The sequence below is a fragment of the Panthera onca genome, chromosome B1 (assembly GCF_046562875.1).
Source record: "Panthera onca isolate mPanOnc1 chromosome B1, mPanOnc1 haplotype 2, whole genome shotgun sequence".
Classification (NCBI taxonomy): Eukaryota; Metazoa; Chordata; class Mammalia; order Carnivora; family Felidae; genus Panthera; species Panthera onca.
The window spans coordinates 38,538,299-38,561,330 of record NC_138342.1 but is presented as its reverse complement, the minus strand read 5'-3'; the positions used below and the strand labels follow the sequence as shown (position 1 = coordinate 38,561,330).

General features: G+C 34.0%; 1 protein-coding gene across 1 annotated transcript in view; it reads left to right on the top strand.

The window, feature by feature from the left end:
* The window catches only part of GABRG1 (gamma-aminobutyric acid type A receptor subunit gamma1), a 70,733-nt gene extending 47,901 nt beyond the window's left edge, over positions 1-22,832 (top strand). Inside the window, exons 6-9 of the mRNA XM_060655130.3 lie at positions 2,683-2,820; positions 2,945-3,097; positions 7,788-7,999; positions 18,828-22,832. Of these exons, the coding sequence (XP_060511113.1) occupies positions 2,683-2,820; positions 2,945-3,097; positions 7,788-7,999; positions 18,828-19,097 (773 nt within the window). The 3' untranslated portion in view covers positions 19,098-22,832. The remainder of the gene's footprint in view (positions 1-2,682; positions 2,821-2,944; positions 3,098-7,787; positions 8,000-18,827) is intronic.
* The last annotated feature ends 200 nt before the right edge of the window (positions 22,833-23,032 follow it).

The following is a 23,032-nucleotide window of genomic DNA, read 5'->3' as shown; positions in this document are numbered from 1 at the left end:
AGAGAAATGATTAGAACTAAGTAATTTTGATATAAAAATATTTTATTTCAAGAAAATAATTGTTACCTTTCTATATGAATATCAATTCTATTTCATAATTACTGACATATTTACATATATATCTTATAAAGGTTTTTCTAGACAATATATAAATGAGTAAGTCTTAAAAACATGTAAAATGATTTTAAGAAATATAATTGCCTATATCCACAAATTGTCTAGTGCTATTTTCCTTCTATTGAAATTTGACTTCTTTGTATATTACATACTAAAATCTATTCACACTACATTTTATGTATTCACAAGTATTATCCTGCTTCTTCACTCACAAAAATCCCCAAATATCTCTTGTTGCTTTTATTGAATTTTCTTGACTTTTCTTAATGATTTGTGTCATATTAAAATATCCTTTTAAAGTTATAATCTATCTCACTGTTTTGATTTTCTAACATTAACTTCTTATTGAATCAAATGGCCAAATCATACCAAAGACTTGATGAATACAACATTCAAAGATTAGTTGATATGAAAATATTTGAAAATGTAGCAATTATTGTACTTGCCTCTGGATACCATGACTACATCTTTGGTGTGATATCTCTTTGACTATGATTTGGAAATTAATTGTTGGAAATTAATACTCTATCCTTGTGAATCCAATTGGTTATCACCTATATAAACATAATGATCACAGCTAACTTTTTTCAGGTATTCCATATCGATCCAGTAGAGAATTAAGTTTTCTATTCCTAATGTTTTACAACAAATATATTCAAAATATTTCAATATATCCCCATTTCAACAGTCAATATCATGAAATTTAGAGTAATTAAGTAATGAGCTCACTGTTTTTATTTCTACCCACACTCCTATATACTATATTGCATCAACAATGATAATTAAAAAAATAGAGATTATGGAAAAGCAAGATGGTTAGAGCCTATCAAACAAGACAGAACGCGAAAAAAAAAAAAAAAAAGAGAAAACAGATTTTTAAAACAAGTTAGTGGAGAGATGACAGCTATTTTATCATGGCCGATGAAGAGATCCTGGTACAAAATGACATAATGTTCTGGAAATTTTTAAAGTTGATAGTGGATTCTATCGGTAGACCAACTTTTCTGGTTGGTCTATGGTAGACCAACTCTTCTGTTGAAAACAATTTAAAACTTATATTATTAAAAACATTCTCAAAAACATGTGAGTAATCACCAGGAAAGAATTGAAGCAATAAAAATGAAACCAGAAAGTTGAGCTTTGAATTTGACAGATTTGTGGATTAGAGATCTATTAGAACATAATTTGTACGTACAGCTGGGTTACAAAGGCTGGGAGCTTAGGGTAACATGAATAACCTCCCCTTCCCCCATATACCCACTCTCTCTCTCTCTCTCTCTCTCTCTCACACACACACACACACACACACACACACACACACACAACCACTAAAGTCTAAAAGAACAGTTGCCTCTGCAATCAGCATACTAGGGGTGAAATAACTCCTTGAGAGGATATAATTGCAGACCCACCCTCACATGAATTTTCAGCCTGAATTTCCTTCACTTGATTACTTTAAAAAGCCCTTGTGGATTTTCCTGACCTGTGTCAGAAACAAAAATTTTTTGAAAAAATGCACCTCTATGTTAGGCAACTACATTTCAACACAAGTAACTAACAAAAATCTAGTATTCAGAGTATGTAGATAACAGACTAAAAAAAGGGGGGGGGGAAGAAAATCCAATAAAAGAACAGGTAATAGAACAACCAGTTCTCCAAAGTAGAAACCCAAGAATCTAATAAACATATGAAAAAATTACGAAGTTTCATTCATAGTAAGGAAAATGTGAAATAAAATATACTTAGAGACCAGTAAAAATAGGCTGTCCACATCAAGTTAAATGAGACTGTGGATCCACGTGTATTTTCACACACTGGCTAGTGAGAGAATATATGGTATGCTCTCTATGAATAGAAGATTGGCACTGTTTCATAAAGTGGAAATTCTATGCCATCCATGACCTAGCTCTTCCATACATAGATATATGTCCCAGGGAAATTTTGTGTATCTGTATTTTGTGAGGCATGCATGGTAATGGTACAAACAACACTGTTAGTAATAGTCAACAAGAAACATTATAAGCATCTACAATAGCAAAATGGATAAGCAAATTTCAGTACATCTTTACAATGGAAGAAATTTACTAAAGCTACGTACATTGGCATGGATGACTACTACAAATATCACATCAAAAGAAGTAAAATATAAAGTAATGCATCTAGTATGGCACCAATCAAGTAGAGTTGAAAAAGAACCTAAAATAAGCTATATGTTTCAGAAATGCATATCAGAACATCTATTTTCTGATTTCAGAAATCAGGTTAGTGGTTACATTTAGTTGGGTGAGGGACTACTACATTGGGATGGGGACATGAATTTCCCTAAGAAACTAGCATGATTCTGTTTTTTGATTTAAGTGGAGTGGCATGGATTATCATTATTGGATCATTATATGGTTAATTTTAAACTATACACATATATTTTATGCTGTATTTTCTATATTTGACATATCCTATCATACAAAAATGAATTTCAAAGAACTTGTCTTTGAATAATGATATTGCAACAGTAACAGATTTGGATCTTGCTAAACTCTCTATGTTTATTTTAATTTTTTTATCTAGATGGGTACCCTAAAAATGAAATTGAGTATAAGTGGAAAAAACCTTCTGTAGAAGTGGCTGATCCTAAATACTGGAGATTATATCAGTTTGCATTTGTAGGGTTACGGAACTCCACTGAAATTTCTCACACCATCTCTGGTAAGGAAACACCAATCAGTGAATGATGCTAGCATCAAACGGCTTTGTATTTAAATCTATTGGTTCAAACCTATGCTTTTATGTATTTTAATAGCAAAAATAAAACCTTTTTTTTTTCTTCTAGGGGATTATATTATTATGACAATTTTTTTTGACCTGAGCAGACGAATGGGATATTTCACTATTCAGACCTACATTCCGTGTATTCTGACAGTTGTTCTTTCTTGGGTGTCTTTTTGGATCAATAAAGATGCAGTACCTGCAAGAACATCACTTGGTATGATATGTAATATTATGCTATAAGTATCATAGGACTGTTGAAATATTTCAATGTGAAAAAGTTTGTAGTTGAATATATTCGAATATCCCTCTACATTACAATCAAGCAAAAATTTAAAAAATACTCCAGTGCAATACAATGTTGAAAGGAATATATGAAAAACAAGTAGTAAATTGAATCACAAAGAATTTAATTTCAGAAAATTTTATATTTTTCCTGTTCATGGAGTTCAAGGGAAGCATAAATACTCAGCAAGAATTAATAAGCGAAAACCATGCATAATTCCTGAATCTTCATTTGGTCAATATTTTCAGTCACTTTTCATCAAGATTTTTATTCTTTTGCTGAATCATTGATAGCTAGCATTTATTGACTGATGTGTGTTTAGAAGGCTTCGGAATCTCCCGCTCTTACAATGGTGCTAATCAACAGCCAACTTTTCTAAAGGGCAAGTCGCTGAAAGGGACAAAAACTGCCAGGCTTCTGTGATCTATGAAATGTGTAATTAGTGTATGAATATTTTGAGAGTTGCCTGTACAATAACACTGATTAAAAGGGCAATTTGTGATTCATACTTGATAAAATAGACCTTTGGTTTCTTTCTTTAGCAGTCAATTGCAATAATCAAAATCATATAAGAAAATATGCCTGATTACTATACATTTATTTAAAAGAAAATAACATCCATTTATGTATTGATATACAAAGATATCTTATTGATCAATTTCATTCCCAAGATCAGTGCAAAACATGATCATACTACTGAAAATTGTGTCTTAAAAAATATAAAGTTGGGATAGTCTATTTTCAACAAAGGAGGTTTTCATGTGGTTTCTATGATAGCTGGTGAATAACTACATTTAATAAATACAGTAAAATGCAAATCACACAAAAGTGGCAAGATAAAGCCCGAGGCACCCAGCTCTGTATTTGAAAATTCAGTGCCCTTGAGAGTCTAAAGAGAGGTGTAGATATAGCCAGTGAATAAAATGTACTCATACCTGAGTTTCGTTTCCCTATTTAAACTAGTATTATAATTTCAAATTATTTTATGTCCTAAAGTAAGTAAAGTATTTCAGATTCTTTGTATGCTACCATGAGTTGTTTTAAGAAAATTGGAATGGGTTGTTTCTATTCTACTATTATATTTTTATAAAGCCAAAAAACATGCCATAGTTTCAGAAAGGGTATAGCCAATTGTGGAATTGTGTTGTTATGTGAATCCATAGTTTTAAGTTTTAGCATATCAACTGTGAAGCCATAGCCAGATCTATCTTGAAGAATATCTCTTATAATTGTGGGCCCTATGTGTTTGGAGGACCAAGATTTTTCTTAAAACGAGTGTAGGTACATACATACATACATACATACACACATAATTGAAGGACAATTTCCTGAGTTTATTTATGTCACATTTATCAAATGTTTTTTAATGAAACAGGCAGTGTTTTGGGGGCTTTAGTGTTAACAGCGAACAGTAGTTATAAAATCCTCATGTTTAAGGCATTTATGTTTTAGTGGGGTATGCAGGTAATGTACAAATATAAAAAGCATATAATATCAGTGAGTAATAAAGGTTATGAAGAGAAAGCAAAATAAATATAAGAGTATGTCAGGGGATGTGCATAAATATGCTGTTTGCTATTTTGTGTTATGGAGTCAGGCCAGAGTTGTTTGAGGAGGGAGCAGAGACCCAGTCAAGTGTGGGAGCTAACCTGGTGGATATCTGGTAGAAAGATAATCCAGGCAGGGAGAACCACCAGGTCCTAACGTGGGATCTTCTTTGCCATGCCATGCTTGAAGGCCCGAAAAAAAAAAAAAAAAAAAAAAAAAAAAAAAAAAAAGCAACAATGGCTAGACTGACTGAGAGGTGGTAGAAAATGAGATTGGAGACATGCCAGTAGTTAGATCATATTTTTAACAGGTCATTTTACAGACTTTGGATTTTATTCTCAATGTGATGTGGAAGACTTGTAGGATTTTGAGCAAGGGAAACCAAGGAGGCAATATCAATGAATCTGCTTAATAACCCAAATATTTTTTTATTATTATGGATTCAAAGATATTTTATAGGAAATCCACTATCTTATTTTTATGTGAAAGACTGTGATATTAATTACTAAATTAAAGACATAAATATCTGAAAGCTAAGTTCTGTAGTTTTCATTGATTTATGAATAGAAATGTAATAGTACTTTAGTAAAGTGAAATTTAATGCAGTCACTGATATTGAAATCAAAGCACACATTGTCTTTAATTTTTTTTTGAGTTAATTGGGACAAAAGTATGGAAGCCAGGAATACATTTGGAAATCTATCGTTTTCTGAGTGTGGCAATGTTGTGATTTGATAAGTTACCAGAAAAAAAGGTGTAAGGTGAGGAAAAGGAAAGACTTGTTTATTCGTGGTAATTGTTGAGCACTTCCTGTATGCCTAGCCTTAATAAATAGTTTTGGTTTAAAAATCATTGCAGCAAAATTGTCAGGAATAATAGGGTAAAAAAGAAATCTGTTATCATATTTGGATATTTTAACATTCTTTCTCACTCATGGTAGAACAATTACGTGGGAGAAAGATCAATGAAGATGTAAAAAATCTGAATGAAATTATCAACTACTTGACCCGATTAATATTCATAGAAGACTATCCCTAACTACAAAACATACCATACTTTCACGTGCATATGGAAGTAAATTAAGAATTAATATACATAATATAGATAATAGTGGCCTTATCTATTTGGAAATTTTAAAATGACCTTTTAGATAACCCTTGGGTCAAAATGGAAATTGGAAAATATTTCAAACTAAATTTTAATAAGAATTTAACACATAAATATTTGTAGATGCAACTAAAGCATTGCTCAGAGAGGAAGTTATAGTTTTACAATGCTAATGTTAGAAAGGAAGATATAAAATCAATATTCTAAGTATCTACTTTAAGAACTAATAAATAAAATAAATACCTCATGTGTAAATTCATTATAAGTAGTAAGATATTACTGTGCCAGTTTTTTAGATGAAAGGCATAGAGACGTTAAAAAACTTCCTTAAGGTCACAGAACTAAAGGAAGAGTCGGAATTTGGGGCCATGTCTGGTGGACATAGAATGAGAATTGTAGCGGTTTAGGTAAGAAGAGATATGGTATGTGCAGCTGTGAGTTAAGGGTGCCAAGATGAACTGTGGTAAGAACCACAAGAAAGCCATAACTAAAAACAAACAGATACTCCCAGAGATACATACACAGGGCTGGGGCCCAGGGTGACATCCCAATTTTATATGCTGAATTCTTCAAAATATGAAAATTTTCTCTGTGCTTTTTAGGTATTCCATTGACATAATCTTGCTACTATTCTTTACTTAAACTTGAGATTAAAAAATAACTTCAATTCAAGTTATTGTGTAAGAAAACACTGTCCTAGTTTGGATTAATTTTAATTGTTTGTGACAGAAAACCTCAAATCTCTATAGCTTAAATTAGGTGGAAGAGGCTTTGTTTCTCATGTGAGAAGCCCAGAGGTAGGTAGTGGAAGGGCGATTGCAGTGTGAGGGGCTCAGGCTCCTTCTAGTTTTTTGCTGTGTTGTGGATGATTTTAATTCTATTGAAATACAATTGACATTATATTAGTTCTAGAAGTACAACATAGTGATTCAATATTTGTGTATATTGCAGATCGATTACCGCTGTAGGTCTGGTTAACATCCATCATTATACAGTTACAAAATGTATTTTCTTGTGACAAAATTTTTTTTTAAGTTTATTTATTTTGAGAGAGAGAGAGAGAGAGAGAGCAGAGGAGGAGCAGAGAGGAGGGAAAGAATCCTCTAAGTAGGCTCCAAGGTGTCAGCATGGCCAGACCTCACAAATTGTGAGCTGAAATCAAACGTGAGTTGCTTAACTGACTGAGCCATCCAGGTGCCCCTGTGATGAGAACTTTTAAGATCTACTCTCAGCAACTTTTAGATATACAACACAGTATTATTAACTATAATCACCATGCTTTATATTACATCTCCATGACTAATTTATACCTGGAAATTTGACATTTTTGACTCCCTTTTTGCATTTTTAATGCCATCCATTGGCCATTGTTTACACCCTTGACTTACTTCTCCTCAGCTGTGTCCACACATAACTGAGAGAAGGGGGCAAAGAAGTTCTTCCAGGCAGCCACATGCCAGCTAAAACTTGGAGAATTTATTGCTGTGGAGGAATGGAAGAATGAGTACAGGGAGTCAGATATCTGCAGTCCACAAATTTAGGTGAGGAAAACTCATACAGACACGTGGGTCTCCTGGGTGGCTCAGTCAGCTAAGCATCTGACTCTTGATTTCTGCTCATTGTAATCTCATGGTTCCTGAGATCGAGTCCCAAGTTGCGTTCTGCACTGACAGCACAAAGGCCACTTGGGATTCTCTCTCTTTTTCTCTCTCTCTGTCCCTCTCTCACTCACTGTCTCACTACAAAATAAATAAATAAGCTTAAAAAGAAAAATAAAATTCATACAGACACAAAGAGCACATTGAACATAATGTAGCTATGGTTACCAGTAATTTTTTGTGTAAATCAGGAGTAATCATATCCTTTTGTTTCCATTGTTTGTGACCGCTTACAGCATTGCCAAATCAGATGGCAGAACTAAAATAGTCTGTTACTTTTTATCTCCTATTTTCCCCTCCCTCCGCAGGTATCACCACAGTCCTGACTATGACAACTCTGAGCACAATCGCCAGGAAGTCATTACCTAAGGTTTCTTATGTGACTGCGATGGACCTCTTTGTTTCTGTTTGTTTCATTTTTGTTTTTGCAGCCTTAATGGAATATGGCACCTTGCATTATTTTACCAGCAACAAAAAAGGAAAGACTACTAGAGACAGAAAGCAAAAAAATAAGAGCTCGGTATGTTATAAAAATCTGTATTTTATAAACATCAACTTATCATAATAGAGATAGTGTTCTGAATACTCATGTTATACTTGCTTAGACAAATATGGATACTTGAAGTACCCAGCAAGAGATAAATAACATTAAGATGACACCGGAGTACCTAACATGGCCTACCAGGAGAGGTATATTGATAGTGCCCCTTAGAAAAGACTCTAAATCCCCTTGTAAAGAGTGGTTTCTTATTGTGGATTTTCCCCAACTGGTAGATTTTTTGTACCCCCAAAATTATTTAAGATCTCTCTTTGATGCTATTTTTGTGTTAGGATTTTCACTTCTAACAAAAGGTGGCCCACAAAATTACTTAATTTTTAGAGGTAAAGAACCCTCTTTAATATTAGTATTCAGCTGTGTTTGAAAGTCATAGCTATGAAGTGTTTTTGATTCGCCTATATTTGTGCTCTCTTACTCCCCCTTCCCTATCATGTATCTACCCCAACATACATCACATCAAATTGATATATTAGAAGTGGCTCTATTAATTTCAATGTACTTAAGTATTGGATGATCAACTATAATCTATTATAATGGCAATTGTAACAACCTTCAAGTAATATCCAGCACTTACTGAGTATGCCAGGTGTTTTATGTGCATGATTTCATTTATGTTCCTATGAGGACAAGTGCAGCAATTTGCAGAAGGACAGACCGCCTTAGGAACTGAAGAATCCAAGACTCAAACCTAGGTCTTTTTTGGTGCCAGAGCTGAAGCTTGTAATCACTCCTTGGTGTTTCCTGTTCTTATAGGACTCAGAAAAGTCAACATCTGTTCCTCCAGTATTGACCAAAAAAAAAAAAAAAAAAAGCCACTTTTTTGCTGATTCCAGGAAATTTTTTTTTTTTCAAAGCGGATTTGTTCCCAAATACCTAAATTAACGAGAACAGCTATCCTGAGTGGCAAGCTTGTAAGCCTACCATAGAGCATATATAATAAGTCACGGAGTTTTCTATATTATCTCCTAACTTAGCAAGTTCTAGGATTCAATGCTTTTCTTCCCTCCTCCCAGTTTTCATTAATTTCTTTATCAAACTTTGACATCATTTTCAATTGTATTTTACTTTTCATATTACACTCCAAGGACCAAACTTATGTGTATTTGCTTTCAGTTTCCCGCAATATTCCAAGTAAGTGGAGCACATTGATGGCAGTACACATTTGATAACCTACATTGCAGAATTAGTCTGTGACTTTCTCAATTTGACTTATTTTAGCTTACCCATAGGACATAATATAACCCCTGAATGGATAAACCATCAGGGAGCCATAATGTCAATATCCATTTGCTAAATTTTTAGGTCAAGAGAAATGCAGGTTTTCTAGCATTTTCCTGTAATCAAAGCCAAGCATCCTCTCTGGATTTTCCATTTCATCATTTACTCATCCATAGCTATGTTCAATGACCACTTTGAAAATTTTACTTCTGGAAACTGAATAAAAGGCAGGAAATCTATAATCTCACATAGATTCTCTAATTTCATTATAAAAATATACAATGTAGCGACTATTATTATATTATCAAAGACACTCAACCAAAAAGTGGCTACTCTACGACTATAGCAAATCAGTTTGGCTATCACATTCACTCAGTAAACTTAACCATGGGAGTGCAAATTTTAAAATTATGATTTTTTAAAATAATTCATTCACCAAATATTTGTTAGGGATACCCATATCCTAGGCAATGTTCTAGAATTTAAGGGAAAAAAATCTATACATTGGGTATTTAAAATTTAGCGTCAGGCCCAGGAGGCAAAATAATAAACATGAAAAAATAAGGAATAAAAATTAAATAAGAGCTTTGAAGCACTAAATTTCAAACATTAAAAGTTAAATTGATATATATTGTTGACTACCTAGGTACAAAAAATATTTTTATTAGAGCTATCCAGAATAAAGTTCTGTAGTCTCTCCTTTCTGTTCAGTTATGTGATTTATGAGCTCTTTTAATAGTAAATGACATTTTGATTGAAAAACCAGGATCAGTAATCAAATCTGACTCCCTGCTTGGTTTTGTGTTCAACCATATGGTCTTGCTAATTGAGTAAATCAGATTGCACTTTCATGAAGAATAAACAGCTTTGCTTGTTGTCTCGAGTGCTCTACTTAATGGTTTTGTGGAGTCTGTTCTTTCTTCTGCCAGCCAGGACAAAAAATTGCATAACCTAGACCCAGAAGTCTTTTTTTTTTTTTTTTTTTTTTTTACATTTTTTATTTATTTTTGGGACAGAGAGAGACAGAGCATGAACGGGGGAGGGGCAGAGAGAGAGGGAGACACAGAATCGGAAACAGGCTCCAGGCTCCGAGCCATCAGCCCAGAGCCTGACGCGGGGCTCGAACTCACGGACCGTGAGATCGTGACCTGGCTGAAGTCGGACGCTTAACCGACTGCGCCACCCAGGCGCCCCTAGACCCAGAAGTCTTGAAGCATCTTGGCTTTACACCTTTTCAAATGTTTCGGTTGTTGTTGTCGTTGTTGTTACTGTTCTCATCTTCCTGTTTTTCTTTTCCTTCCTCTTGCTCTTCCTCCTCTTCTTCCTCCTCCCCTCTCCCTCCTCCTCCTTCTCCCACTTCTCCTTCTCCTTCCCCTTCTCTCTCTCTTCCTTCCATACCCCCACTTTCTTTCATAAACTCAAAATTCTGAGTAGTTTAAAACATAGCATTTTTCCCTTTTTGTTCTCTGAATGACTTACAGGAACAGTCAAGTCAGAACCAAAGACCTCGACTAGAGTCACTGAAAGATCAACATGTCTATTATTAAGCAAAACCAAAATCCCCTTCTTGAGGTCTCTTTGCTCAACTGAGAATCTCGGATTATTTCAATTTATTTAAAAAAGCGGTAATATTTGAATACAATAGATTTTTAGCTCCAATGACCCTCTTAAAAAAACAAATTAATAAAAATACTTTTTACCTTACTCTCCATGTGATATATTAGGCCTTTTCTCTATTTCCCTTCCTTTTTCTGTTCTCTCTCTCTCTCTCCCCCTCTCTCTCTCACTCTCTCTGTCTCCCCCTTTACCTCCCATCTTCCTTCCTTTCTTCCGCCCCCTGCTTCCATCTTTCCATATCTATGTCTTTCCTCTTTTTTTTGTTATTGTGAATATCATTGACATTTTAATTTGGCCCATATTTCCATCCCATATAATACATATTATTGTGTTTTTACTCATACTCATTAAGAACATGCTTCAGGTGTGTTTATGTCAACATCTGTTTTTTTGTTTTTTTTTTTAAATCTAAGTTAAGAGTGTTGTAGCATGGAATCCAGACTCTACGAAACAGGTAAAGGTCATAGAAATACAATTGTAGTAAGCCGTTCATTATTAACTAAAGAGTAGTTCGTGTTGAAACTAGAATATTCATCCCATGGATGATTAGAAATCTCAGAAAACCATATTATACCTATATCAGGAGACTGGTATACCCATCTGAGGAGAGACTTACTTGTTTGTAATCTCTTAATTTGGTTAAAGTATGCAATCATGGAAATGTATTTCACCGATCATGGACAAGGCACTTTGGAGAGAAAAAACAATAGAATGTGTTCTTTGCTTTCATAGATCTTAAATGTAGTTATGGAAAAATATAATATACATGTAAACATAAGATAAAGTATAATACAAATTAAAAATAAAAATAAAGATAATAAGAGAATTAGCTCAGAAGACTGGGTTCAAATACTTTTTCAGAAGCAGTGTTTTCTATAGTAAATATATATTAGCATATTTTAAAGGAAATGTTCATATTGAAATAGAGACAAGTACCATGAAGCCTGACCTATGTGGTTTATCCCTCGCGTTGAGGAAGTCCAGAAACACCAGGTGATGTGGTCTGTGAAACATTGACTTCAGCACACAGTGCTGAGAGGAGGTTATGTTAATGTGAGTCACAATGGAGTGGGTGGTTTCCTTTCATTTCAGGTGTAAATAACTCACTCAAAGTTGTAATGCTTTCAAAGGGGATTTGACAGAGAAAAATTCATAGGAAGTGTGATATCATCGAATTTGTTCTTTCCAGAGTAAGTTACAAAGTTCAGGAGAACAAATTAGGAAGAATATTTAAGATAGAGAAAGAACCATGTGAGCCAAGCTGAGTCTTACGTGAAAATAAGATATAGATAGACTTATGAGACTTATGAGAATAAGATATAGATAGACTGATATATGTTCCAAGCTGTATTGTCCAGTGCAGTAGCCATTGGCCATATATTGCTAGGTTGATTTAAATTGATTAAAATTAACCCAAATTTAAAATTCAGTATCTTACTATCATTAGTCATATTTCAAGTGCTCAATAGCTACATCTGACTAGTGAGTACCATGTTGAACAGTGCAGACACAGGACATTTTTGTCATCATAGAAAATTGTGCTGGACAGTGCTGGTCTAGAAAATAGGAATCTTAGGAAAGAAAATAACCTAGGTTGAGGATAGAAAAGTGGTATATGGCCAAGTTGTGGAAAGTCTCCAGTACCAAGCTAAAGAATTTAAATTTTGTACTGTCAGGACTGTTATGCCATGAATGTTTTTAGGCAAGATGGCATATTTGTATCTATGTTTCCGAAAGACGATTAGAGGTAGCCTGGAATATACACTTGAATGACAAACAAGGCAGGGAGATAAATTTGGAAACTATTGCAATAGTTCAAGAAGTAATATATCACAGAGAGCAGGACCCAGGATATTAGAGTGAAGATAATGTGTGGGAAAGTTTTTGTTTGTTTTGCCCATAATCCCCACCCCTCAGCTCCTTCTCTTCAAATAAATGATCTTATTATCAGTTAATACATATCTATATAAATAAACATTCATCTACCTTTGAGAATACTGAAATAAAAGCCATATAAATACGCAGTTTCACAAATTATAAATCTTTCCCTTAATGGCATTTGGCAAAGCCTCTAGGAGAGATCATTTGATATTGATGAGATGTGAAATACAAGGTTATTTAAATAACTGTAAGGTGTCAGTAGGTGTGGGATGTTGTCAACAGACGGCATAGCCATTTAATATCAGCTGTGACAATGGTCGTATAAAGATCCTCGGGAGGTATATAAATACCAACAACAGTGGCTCTTTGTTTTTTTAACCTTGATTTCCAAATAACACTAATATTTCTCTACCAACTTAAACCATCATAGATTATTATAGCTGAAAGGGACCAGATTAGTCCCAAGTAAAAAAAAAATCTCATTGAAAAAATTAATTTTAGGAGTGCCTGGGTGGCTCAGTCAATTAAACATGGAACTCTTGACTTCGGCTCAGATCATGATCTCACTGTCCATGGGATGGAGCGCCATGCTGTCAGCACAGAGCCTGCTTGGGATTCTCTCTCTCCCTTTCTCTCCACCCCTTCCCCACTCATGCGTGCACATGCTCTTTCTCTCTCTCTCTCAAAAAACAAACTTAAAAAATTAAGTTTAATAATAAGTGCACAGTTGAACAAATCAAAAAGTATAAAATGTACAAGTGAAGAATAAAATTCTGTACCGTGAACACTTGCTCCTAGTCTTTAGAATTAACCACATTTTATCATTTTGCTCTTACTTTCCTCTGATGATTATTTCCATTATATATCCGATTCTTAAGGTACCAAGTTTATTAAAGTTGTGACTCTTTGGTATAAAAGAAAAATATAGCTTTCCCACCATCTCCATCTTATGCTTTCCTTTAATATTTTATCTTCCCTTTAATAACTATTGTTGATTACTTTTCAAATTTCAAATAATACACTTAAATATCTACCTTTTAATTCATTATCACTAATTATAATGCCAATCTGATTATTATTTTTGATAGTAAATCTTTCTCTTTCTGACCTGAAAATTTTCATCTCATCTCTTTTTCCATGGTGTTAACATTTCTGAGGGCCAGTACACTCTCTGTTTTTTTTACCTCATTCATTTCATTACTTAATATTCCTATCTTCTATTTCTGAGAATTTCCTTGATTCTTTATTTCAATTATTTTCTGTTTTCTCCTAAATTCCTCATAGCATTCTTATTAGATACCTGTAGGCCTCCTAGGTTAATTATCCATGTGTTGCAGATATTCTTTTTTTATCCTATTTTTTACTCTCCTATTTGTTATTGATACATTCTTTGTCTGTATATTGTGGGCAACTTCCTTCCTTAAGATTTTATTTCACAATGTTTTGATTTTTTTTCCTGAATTTACAATGTTTTCCTTAATTTCTGAGAGCTTTTATTTTCTAACTGTTCTCTATCCTGTTTTCCTTAAATGGATACAACTTATCTCTTTAAGTATTTCTGAGTGAACTAATTCAAAAGGTTAATATTCTCTTATGTTTCCTGAATTATTAGAATCAGTAATTCTAGCTGTTCTTCTCCATGTTTTTCTTTTGTAGTGTTAGTACCTTGAAAGTTCACCTTGGAAGTTCTTGGCGATTTTTCTCCAATAGGCCCTGCAAGCTTGGCATGTCACTCTTGAATTTCCAAGTGTCAGATTTCACTTCCGTGGTGGGGGTGGGGATGGGGACCACGACATCTTAGTGCTTCCAAACATGCACACATACACTCTAAATGATGATGAGGGTTTTACTAGGACATTCCAATACCAACTTCAGGAGCCCTAATCCTCCCTGGAGTGGCATGGGATGATCTGATGGTCGAAGTTTCAAGGTTCTAAACGTGAGCAGACATCAACCTGTCAGCATCTCTACTTTCTACATGCGTGGATGAGTGATGGTTCAGACCGCGGTAGCTATTCCGGAGGTGGACATTTCATAAAGGCCATGTTTTCCATCCTGTTTTATCATTCCCATTCTTCCTGCTTTAGAGTAAGCATCTCTGAAGCTTTGATGGGAAGAACAGCTCTTCCCCTCATGCTTCCATTTCCTGAGACTCTTCCAAAATGTGACTTCCTTTGGTCCACTTTGCTTGTTGGCTTGTTTTCACCTGTTCTTTGTCTTTCAGGAACAGCACAAACTCTGACATGCTGATTGGCCACTCAGCATCACTAAGATCCATCTCACGTCTGTTGTTAACACTGATGTGGATTTTTGTAGGTTTTGAAATGGATTTTATGAAAGTAGGCTGGCATTCTCGCATGTAAAGTTTTAAATGGGAGATTAAGGACAGTAATATTAGTGTTTCATAATATTGATAACATGACCTAATAATATTTCATATTCACGTAATTGATATTTACTAACATTAATGATGTTAGTGTATGATACAAATAATAATATATAAACATACATAAATATAATTTGTACATAACTGTTTTATTTACTACTTAGTAATATTTATTTGACATTAATGTGTCTTGATGCTTGAAATATATTTTGTATAGCTATCTCCTTTATTAATATCTACGTAGTGTAGTCCTTAATATATAACCAGACATACATATCTTTAATAATGAGACCATGATCAATTTATTGTAATGTTAAGTTCAGCTATATTCTTAGTGACGTTTTCAAATAACAATATAATGGTATATTCTCAAAACTATATTATTTAAAGTAAAAAATAACTTTGATTATGTAGTTTATTTTTCTATCACTTACCTGATTTATTTTTTTTATTTTTTCAATGCTTGCTATTTTGGGGGGGAACAGGACCTTTGCTTGAGAAATTATAAGATGGGTAATAAAGTTGCACTTCAGATAAATGAGGTTTGGAATGTGCATATTCTACTGATTAATTTTTTAGTGGTTTCCAGGTCACAATCTGTGTGTCAAAATATTTTATTTTATTGCTACTGTGTCAGCTCTTGGGATATTTTTCTCAGCACATATAAAATATATTTCTGTTCACATCCATCGTTCATTAAAGTGTAGCTTCTTTCAGTTTATGGACTTGTGGTGTTTTGAGGGACAGCAGGAAACTGGAAAATTGTCCATTTAAAGTGTCACTGCATTAGAAGCTCTCCATGATTTTGAACACTACAGATTAGTCCATTTTTAAAATGAACCACTTGCAGTTTTTCTCCACCTTTGTGCACTTTAATGTTTAATCATCCCCTCATACACAACTGATATCTTCTAACAAACACACCATCTTCCTATTTATGGCAGTGCTGAGGGATATTTGGAATGTATTTTGTGCCATATAACCTTGAAATTGCCTATTAACGAAGTTGTATTTAATTTTTTAACATATCTATCTATTTATTTATTTATTTATTTATTTATTTATTTATTTTGAGAGACAGAGCGTGGGCAGAGGAAGGGCAGAGAGAGAGGGAGACACAGAATCCAAAGCAGGCTCCAGGCTCCAAGCTGTCAGAACAGAACCTGACGCGGGGCTTGAACTCCCGAACTGCCCAGGTGCCCCAAACAAACTTGTATTTTAATCACTTTCCACTCTGATTAGCACTTGAACATATGTTATGTAAGTACTAAGTGACAAAGAAATGAATACCAATTTGCCTCATTTTGTACATAATTTTAGTGCTTCATTAAAGTTTCAGAGTCTTATTCAAGTATCCCCAAGTGTCAACCTGAAAAGATATGTCATTAACATTTAATAATATACTGCTTCTGCTTTTTATGATACATCCAGGCAAGTGGAGTCATGAATTGATTTGTGTTTAGGGCATTGCTCCTTATCTTTAGGCTGCACATTTTGTTTCTAATATTATGACTTGTGAGATGCATTTATCTTTTTAAAATATCACTCTATGTAATTATTTGCTACTTTTTACATCTACTGAATTTTAACATTTAGTAGTTTGGTTTCTATGTTTCTGTTGAAATAAAATGGATTTTAGTATAGGTCCAAATTTTTTTTAATTCTCTTTTGTTTAATTTTTAAATTTCTTTTCCATACAATATTTAATATTCAAGGCTTTGAGATTTGTCTCTTTCAAAATGCAGGATGAAAAAATGTAAACATTTTCATTAGGAAGAATTTAGGATCAGGTTAAAATAATTTCTATGATCTCAGCATTATATTTAGTGTTTAGGTAATAAAATCAATGATTCTTACAAGTTGTAGGATTCACATTTTAAGATAATCCCTAAATATGGAGAAGTTCTGAAGGAAGAGTTATGAAAACTGGAATCTTCATTAATATTTTAATTGCTGTTTTATTCAAGGGTTCATTAATTTTTTTTTCCAGTAACATTAAAAAAATTTTTTTGACATTTATTTATTATTGAGAGACAGAGAGAGAAAGAGCATGAGCTCTTATTTATTATTGAGAGACAGAGAGAGAAAGAGCATGAGCTTATTATTGAGAGACAGAGAGAGGGGGAGACACAGAATCCAAAGCAGGGTCTAGGCTCTGAGCTGTCAGCACAGAGCCTATTGGGGGCTCAAACTCACAAACCAGGAGATCATGACCTGAGCCAAAGTCAGAAGCTCAACTGACTGAGCCATCCAGGTGCCCCTCCAGTAACATTTTTTATAAGGTGCATGTTGTTGTTGTTGTTACTGTTATTGTTGCTTAGCACGTCTTTTATTTTTAATTTTTTTTTAAAAATTTTTTTAACGTTTATTTATTTTTGAGACAGAGAGAGACAGAGCATGAACAGGGGAGGGTCAGAGAGAGAGGGAGACACAGAATCCGAAACAGGCTCCAGGCTCTGAGCAGTCAGCACAGAGCCCGATGTGGGGCTCGAACTCATGGACCGCAAGATCGTGACCTGAGCCGAAGTCGGATGCTTAACCGACTGAGCCACCCAGGCGCCCCTAGCACGTCTTTTATACCAAATTGTGATATGTCTCCCACAGGCATCAACACTAGCAATGGCAATAAGATTACCTATTGGCAGCTGAATACTTGTATGTTTCATATTTTGCTTTGTGCTTTATGCACATCATCTCATTTAATCACCAAATGGATCTGTGTATTACTGTGACTTTTGTACAGAAGACACGGAGACAGAAGGAAGAGCACTAACAATTCCTGTTGGAGGTGACATAACTCTGCTGGGCAGAAATGGAATTGTTGACCAAACCTGTCTGACTCCAACGTGATTGCTTTAATGTCTCACAGTATCCTGGACTTGCTTGATTTTAAAATATTAATTTTTTTTATTATATAAGTATTATTCAGAACCTGGTATCATAAAAAATTCGTTTGATATGGGTCCCACATGATCCTGATAAAAGTAGCTGCTATAAGTGGGCAAGATGGAGCACTTATCATTTAAATAAGTCATGTAATATACTCATCACAGCCATCACAAAAATCAGGTGCTGATATAATTCCAACTATGAGGCTAGCTATATTGGTAGAATGTACCAAATTTTGGACACAGTTGTTCTCAAACAAAAACCTGAGTTTTTAACTCCTGCATGTCGTCTCTTCCAAATATGATGCCTTGCACTTATCCTCTACTACAAACCCTATCCATGCCTTTTTTTATTCATTCACAGTTCTTCAAAGCTTTTCTGCATTATCAAAATTCCATCTTTGCTATTTGCTCTCATTATCACCAAAATAAATAAATTATGTAATATAATAGTAGCAAACAGACACTTAGAGAATTATAAATGTTTTAGTGTAAAATATATATTTTTGTTTTAGAATTAGATTCATGGTTAACAATATTTTGGTGGGCCAGTTTTCTAAAGGTATACAATATATTCCACATTTGAGCGTTTTTTCCCTGAAAGGTCTTTGGAATGTATAATAATATTAAGTTATGTGTTACAAAGTAAATTATAATCTAAAAACGCATTAGGATTGAACACCTCTCCGATTTCTAAAAACTAAGATTATTTTTATTGCAGAGTTTGCCTTGAGGAGCCATACTGATCTTTCTTTATGAGATTTTTTTTTCTGAAAAACTCATTTATTATTTTACTCAGATGTCCCCTGGACTCCATCCTGGATCCACTCTGATTCCAATGAATAGCATTTCTCTGCCACATGGAGAAGAGGATTATGGGTACCAGTGTTTGGAGGGCAAAGATTGTGCCAGTTTCTTCTGCTGCTTTGAAGACTGCAGAACAGGATCATGGAGGGAAGGAAGGATACACATACGCATTGCCAAAATTGACTCCTATTCTCGAATATTTTTCCCAACAGCTTTTGCCCTATTCAATTTGGTTTATTGGGTTGGCTACCTTTATTTATAAATTCTGTTCACTAGGCAAAAATCATAAGAAGTTTAACTAAATCCGATAAAATTTACTGCACTTCAGTAACAGGAAGTTTTAAATTTAAAATGCAGAAAACCAATGTAAAATTAAAACTATTAAAATGTAAAACTATTGAACCATTCTATGGCTTCAAAGGTAAATAAAGTAGCAGTTTCATATTAATTTACTTAAATGTATGTAAAATAGATTAGTTGCAAAATTCAGTATATAAAATAGTATTATATATTTTTACTTTAATCTTATTTATTTTACTTATATCCCATTAGGATTTTGAATTTGTTAAGTTCTGTGGTTCATATTTTAAAGATGGATTACTTTAATTATTTTAATAATATTATATTTAAATATAATCTGTCCCTTTTTGTAATGGGAGCATAATCTCATGCCTAATATTTATATAGTAATTTTTTGCTTGGAAAATATTGTTATTTTGATTTTTCTCTTACTTTTTATTTGTATGCCCTGTTTGCAATAGAGCTAGTGAAAACTATGATTTCCTGGCATTTCTATCCAGATGTTTTACTCCCAAGAACAAATTAAATTAGAAGAAAAGGCCAGTTTTTACCTTATTATAAGACCAGTTTTTAATCTGTATTTTAGTCAAGTCCATTTCCTGACACAATATTAAATAGAACTCTAGTTACATTTAGTTTTGGTGATTTACCAACTAGGATGGAAACCACCAAGGTCATTTCTTTTAAATACAAGGGGAAAATAAAATGTTACACTTATCATTTTATTCTCTGCCTCACAGCATTTATGAAGTATGAAGAAGTTAACACAGAAATGTTTGGATCTACCAAGACTGAAATTAAATACAGAAAGAATTGATTTTTTTCTTTATGCTCTACAAAAGCATACATTCTCTAAATTAACAAAACGTTGAAGAATAGTGCTTGTATATACTTATTGTGGATAAAGAATTATTATGTAACAAAGTGAGTAACAGTTCATATTGAGGATATGGGCTTAAATATGTATCATTAATAATTGCCGGACTAAAAACATTCTAGAAATACAGTTTTAGGTGCGTGTCATGTATTGTCTTTTCCAGCTCCTACGTTTGGCTCCTGTCAGTTTTACATCTTTGTTATAAATTGTTATGATGTTCTCTTTTTTAAAAAATGAAAGCAGGATCAAAACTCATGTTAAAAGTAAAATTCTATTATAGGCATCTCTAAGGAACATGAGTGCGGGAGCCCTCTAACTTCTTAGACATAAAAGCAGAGAAAGCCTCACTGTAGTGTAAAGCCTGTTGGTTAATAGTTTCCCAAATGCCTCTTTCATGAAGAGGAGAGTTAAATTTAGGCTTTAATCATTACGTTCTTGTAAATAGTTCGGCATATCAGTTGTTTATTAAGAACTCCATACTCATTCATCTAATTTTGGGGGAAATCACCAAAGTGATCTTGGTAATAACCTTTAAAAATAGATTCCATTGCCAGGAGCAAGTATGAGGATAAAGAGTGCTGTGATCAAAGCCTAGCCTATGGAATGTGGAGGAAGCTTACACCTGTGCATTTGACACTAGTTTTTAGTACAGTAATTCCCCCAACTGGTTAGTGAATACATGAGTGAGGCTTTGACATGGTTATGCTTATCTTTTTAGAATAGTTTTTTTAATCTAAATACATTTCATTGTGTGTTCCTTAGCTAAATCAGATTTTGTTTTTACTTTGATTATAAACCTCTGAAAAAAAAGTAAGCATGAATTGACTGATAATGCCCAAAATATCCACCGACACTACCTTTTTTGAATGGAGAGCCAAATTAAACTTTGGCCATGTATATATTCACGTACAAATTATTCACGCATTCATTTTTATAACATTGAGTATTGATGGATATTCTTAATGTGAACATTCATTTATGGATAAATGAAAAATGAAGTATCCATGGAGAATAAAACACTTCACTAAAATGTACTATGGCTATTTCCGTGTATTAAGCTATAACCTGTTCATTTTCATGAAGGCAATTTTAATTCTGGGATTTCTCAACTCTATCTGAGCATGATTGTATTTTAAAATACTTTAAAATGCTTAATATAAATAGCTTGGATGTTCTCATTGGTGTTCCATGAACTTGGCTTTAAATGTTGGCAATATTAAGAAGCGGAAATAAAATTGATGAAAATATGAAAGATGCTTTACTATATACATTCATTGTATATGTCATGGAAACAAGCACTTTGCTTTCAAAGCAAGTGGCATTTTGAGCAGTTTGATTTAAACATGTAGATCAGAAAGAGAGGTGTACAAATCTTGGTACTTCTAAAAATGAGAATAAAAAGGGGAAGATGCAGCTAGTCTCTTTTTACAAGAATTCGGGACAAACTTATTTTCAAAGGGAATGCAGTCTAATTCCTGATGGTCTCTTCCTCCAGGAAGTTTGACAATCTTGAAAAACAATTTTCGGGGGCTCCTGGGTGGCTCAGTCAGTTAAGCGTCAGACTTCAGCTCAGGTCATGCTCTCACAATTCCTGAGTTTTGAGACCCGCATTGGGCTCTGATCTGACAGCCTAGAGCCTGCTTCGGATTTTGTGTCTTCCTCTCTCTCTGCCCCTTGCCTGCTTGCACTCTGCCTCTCTCTCAAAAATAAATAAACATTAAAAAAAAGAAGAAGAAGAAGAAGAATGATCGATAGTACTCTCACATCAAGGGGCCCATAATTGTAAAATGTGAAATTGTATTCCAAGTCAATATTGTTGACTGTTATGGAGCCCTTGACAAGCCACTGTAAAGTCACAGACACCATTACCAAATCACCGTCAAAAGCATTCCAGATGGAGTTTTCAGACACAATTGACATGGTTCTAGTAAATACAAGGTCAGTTGTGCCTCTTTTGTGTTTGCATTTTAGAAGTGACATAACCTAATTCAAAATGTTTATGCAGCACTTTCTATTGACAAGGTCCTGATTTAGATACAATGGGGAAGGTATAAAGATGAACTACCAAGAAACATACATGAGAGGATTAGTTATATAATTTAAGGGGGGAGGGTAACTGGGAAACTTTCTAGAGATGGGAGCTTGCGAATTCACTATGTCAGTAGGTATGGGTAACTAAAAATCACACTCTCCAGTTGAGTAACCAACTCAATTAAAACTTATTTTCATTGAAAGTTAAGGTGCATACGTAGACAATTAAAGATGAGGCTACAAAGCTAGGTCGGGCCCTATGGTAAAGGGGCAAGAATACAAATCTCAGGAGGCTGCATGACATTCTAAATTCATGGAGAGTTCACAAAGATACCTAAGTACAAGAGACAGTATTAATACTGCAGAAGTTTCATCTTACCAGGGTCTGATGTTTGGAGTAGGAAAAGCCAAAGCCAGTTCTAAAGCAACTATAAAACATGAGGTGAGGGAGGATGAAGGTTAGTACTGCAGGGATAGACATTCAGGGGAGGAGGGGGAAGATAGCCCCTAAGTAAGAAAGGACAAATGGAGACATGAAGCTGTAATTAACAGGCAACATTAACAGTGACACCGTGTGTGTGTGTGTGTGTGTGTGTGTGTGTGTGTGTGTATGTGAGGGGAGCAGGAGTCCTGTATTGAAGGGTACGGAATTGTATGTAAATAGATACTAAATCACTACAAGGATGCATTACAATCTTGTTTGCTGTTACTTTAAACATTTTAATCAAATGTCATTTTTTCCTATTGATCTATGTTTTTACCATATTAAGGATGAAGAACAAGAATAATCTCCTGAAGTACATATCACAAAGAAGGTCTACTAAGATTTATTACTATTGTTATTATTTAAATCTGTTTCTCATTAAAAGGGATTTCTCTTCAGATAATTTTCTCTTCTTTCTGAGGAAAAAAAAATGTATTTGGACAAAGAATGGAGGAAAACAGGGAATAGAACTAGGCTGCTGTGGGACCAGACAAATCCAGGAAGT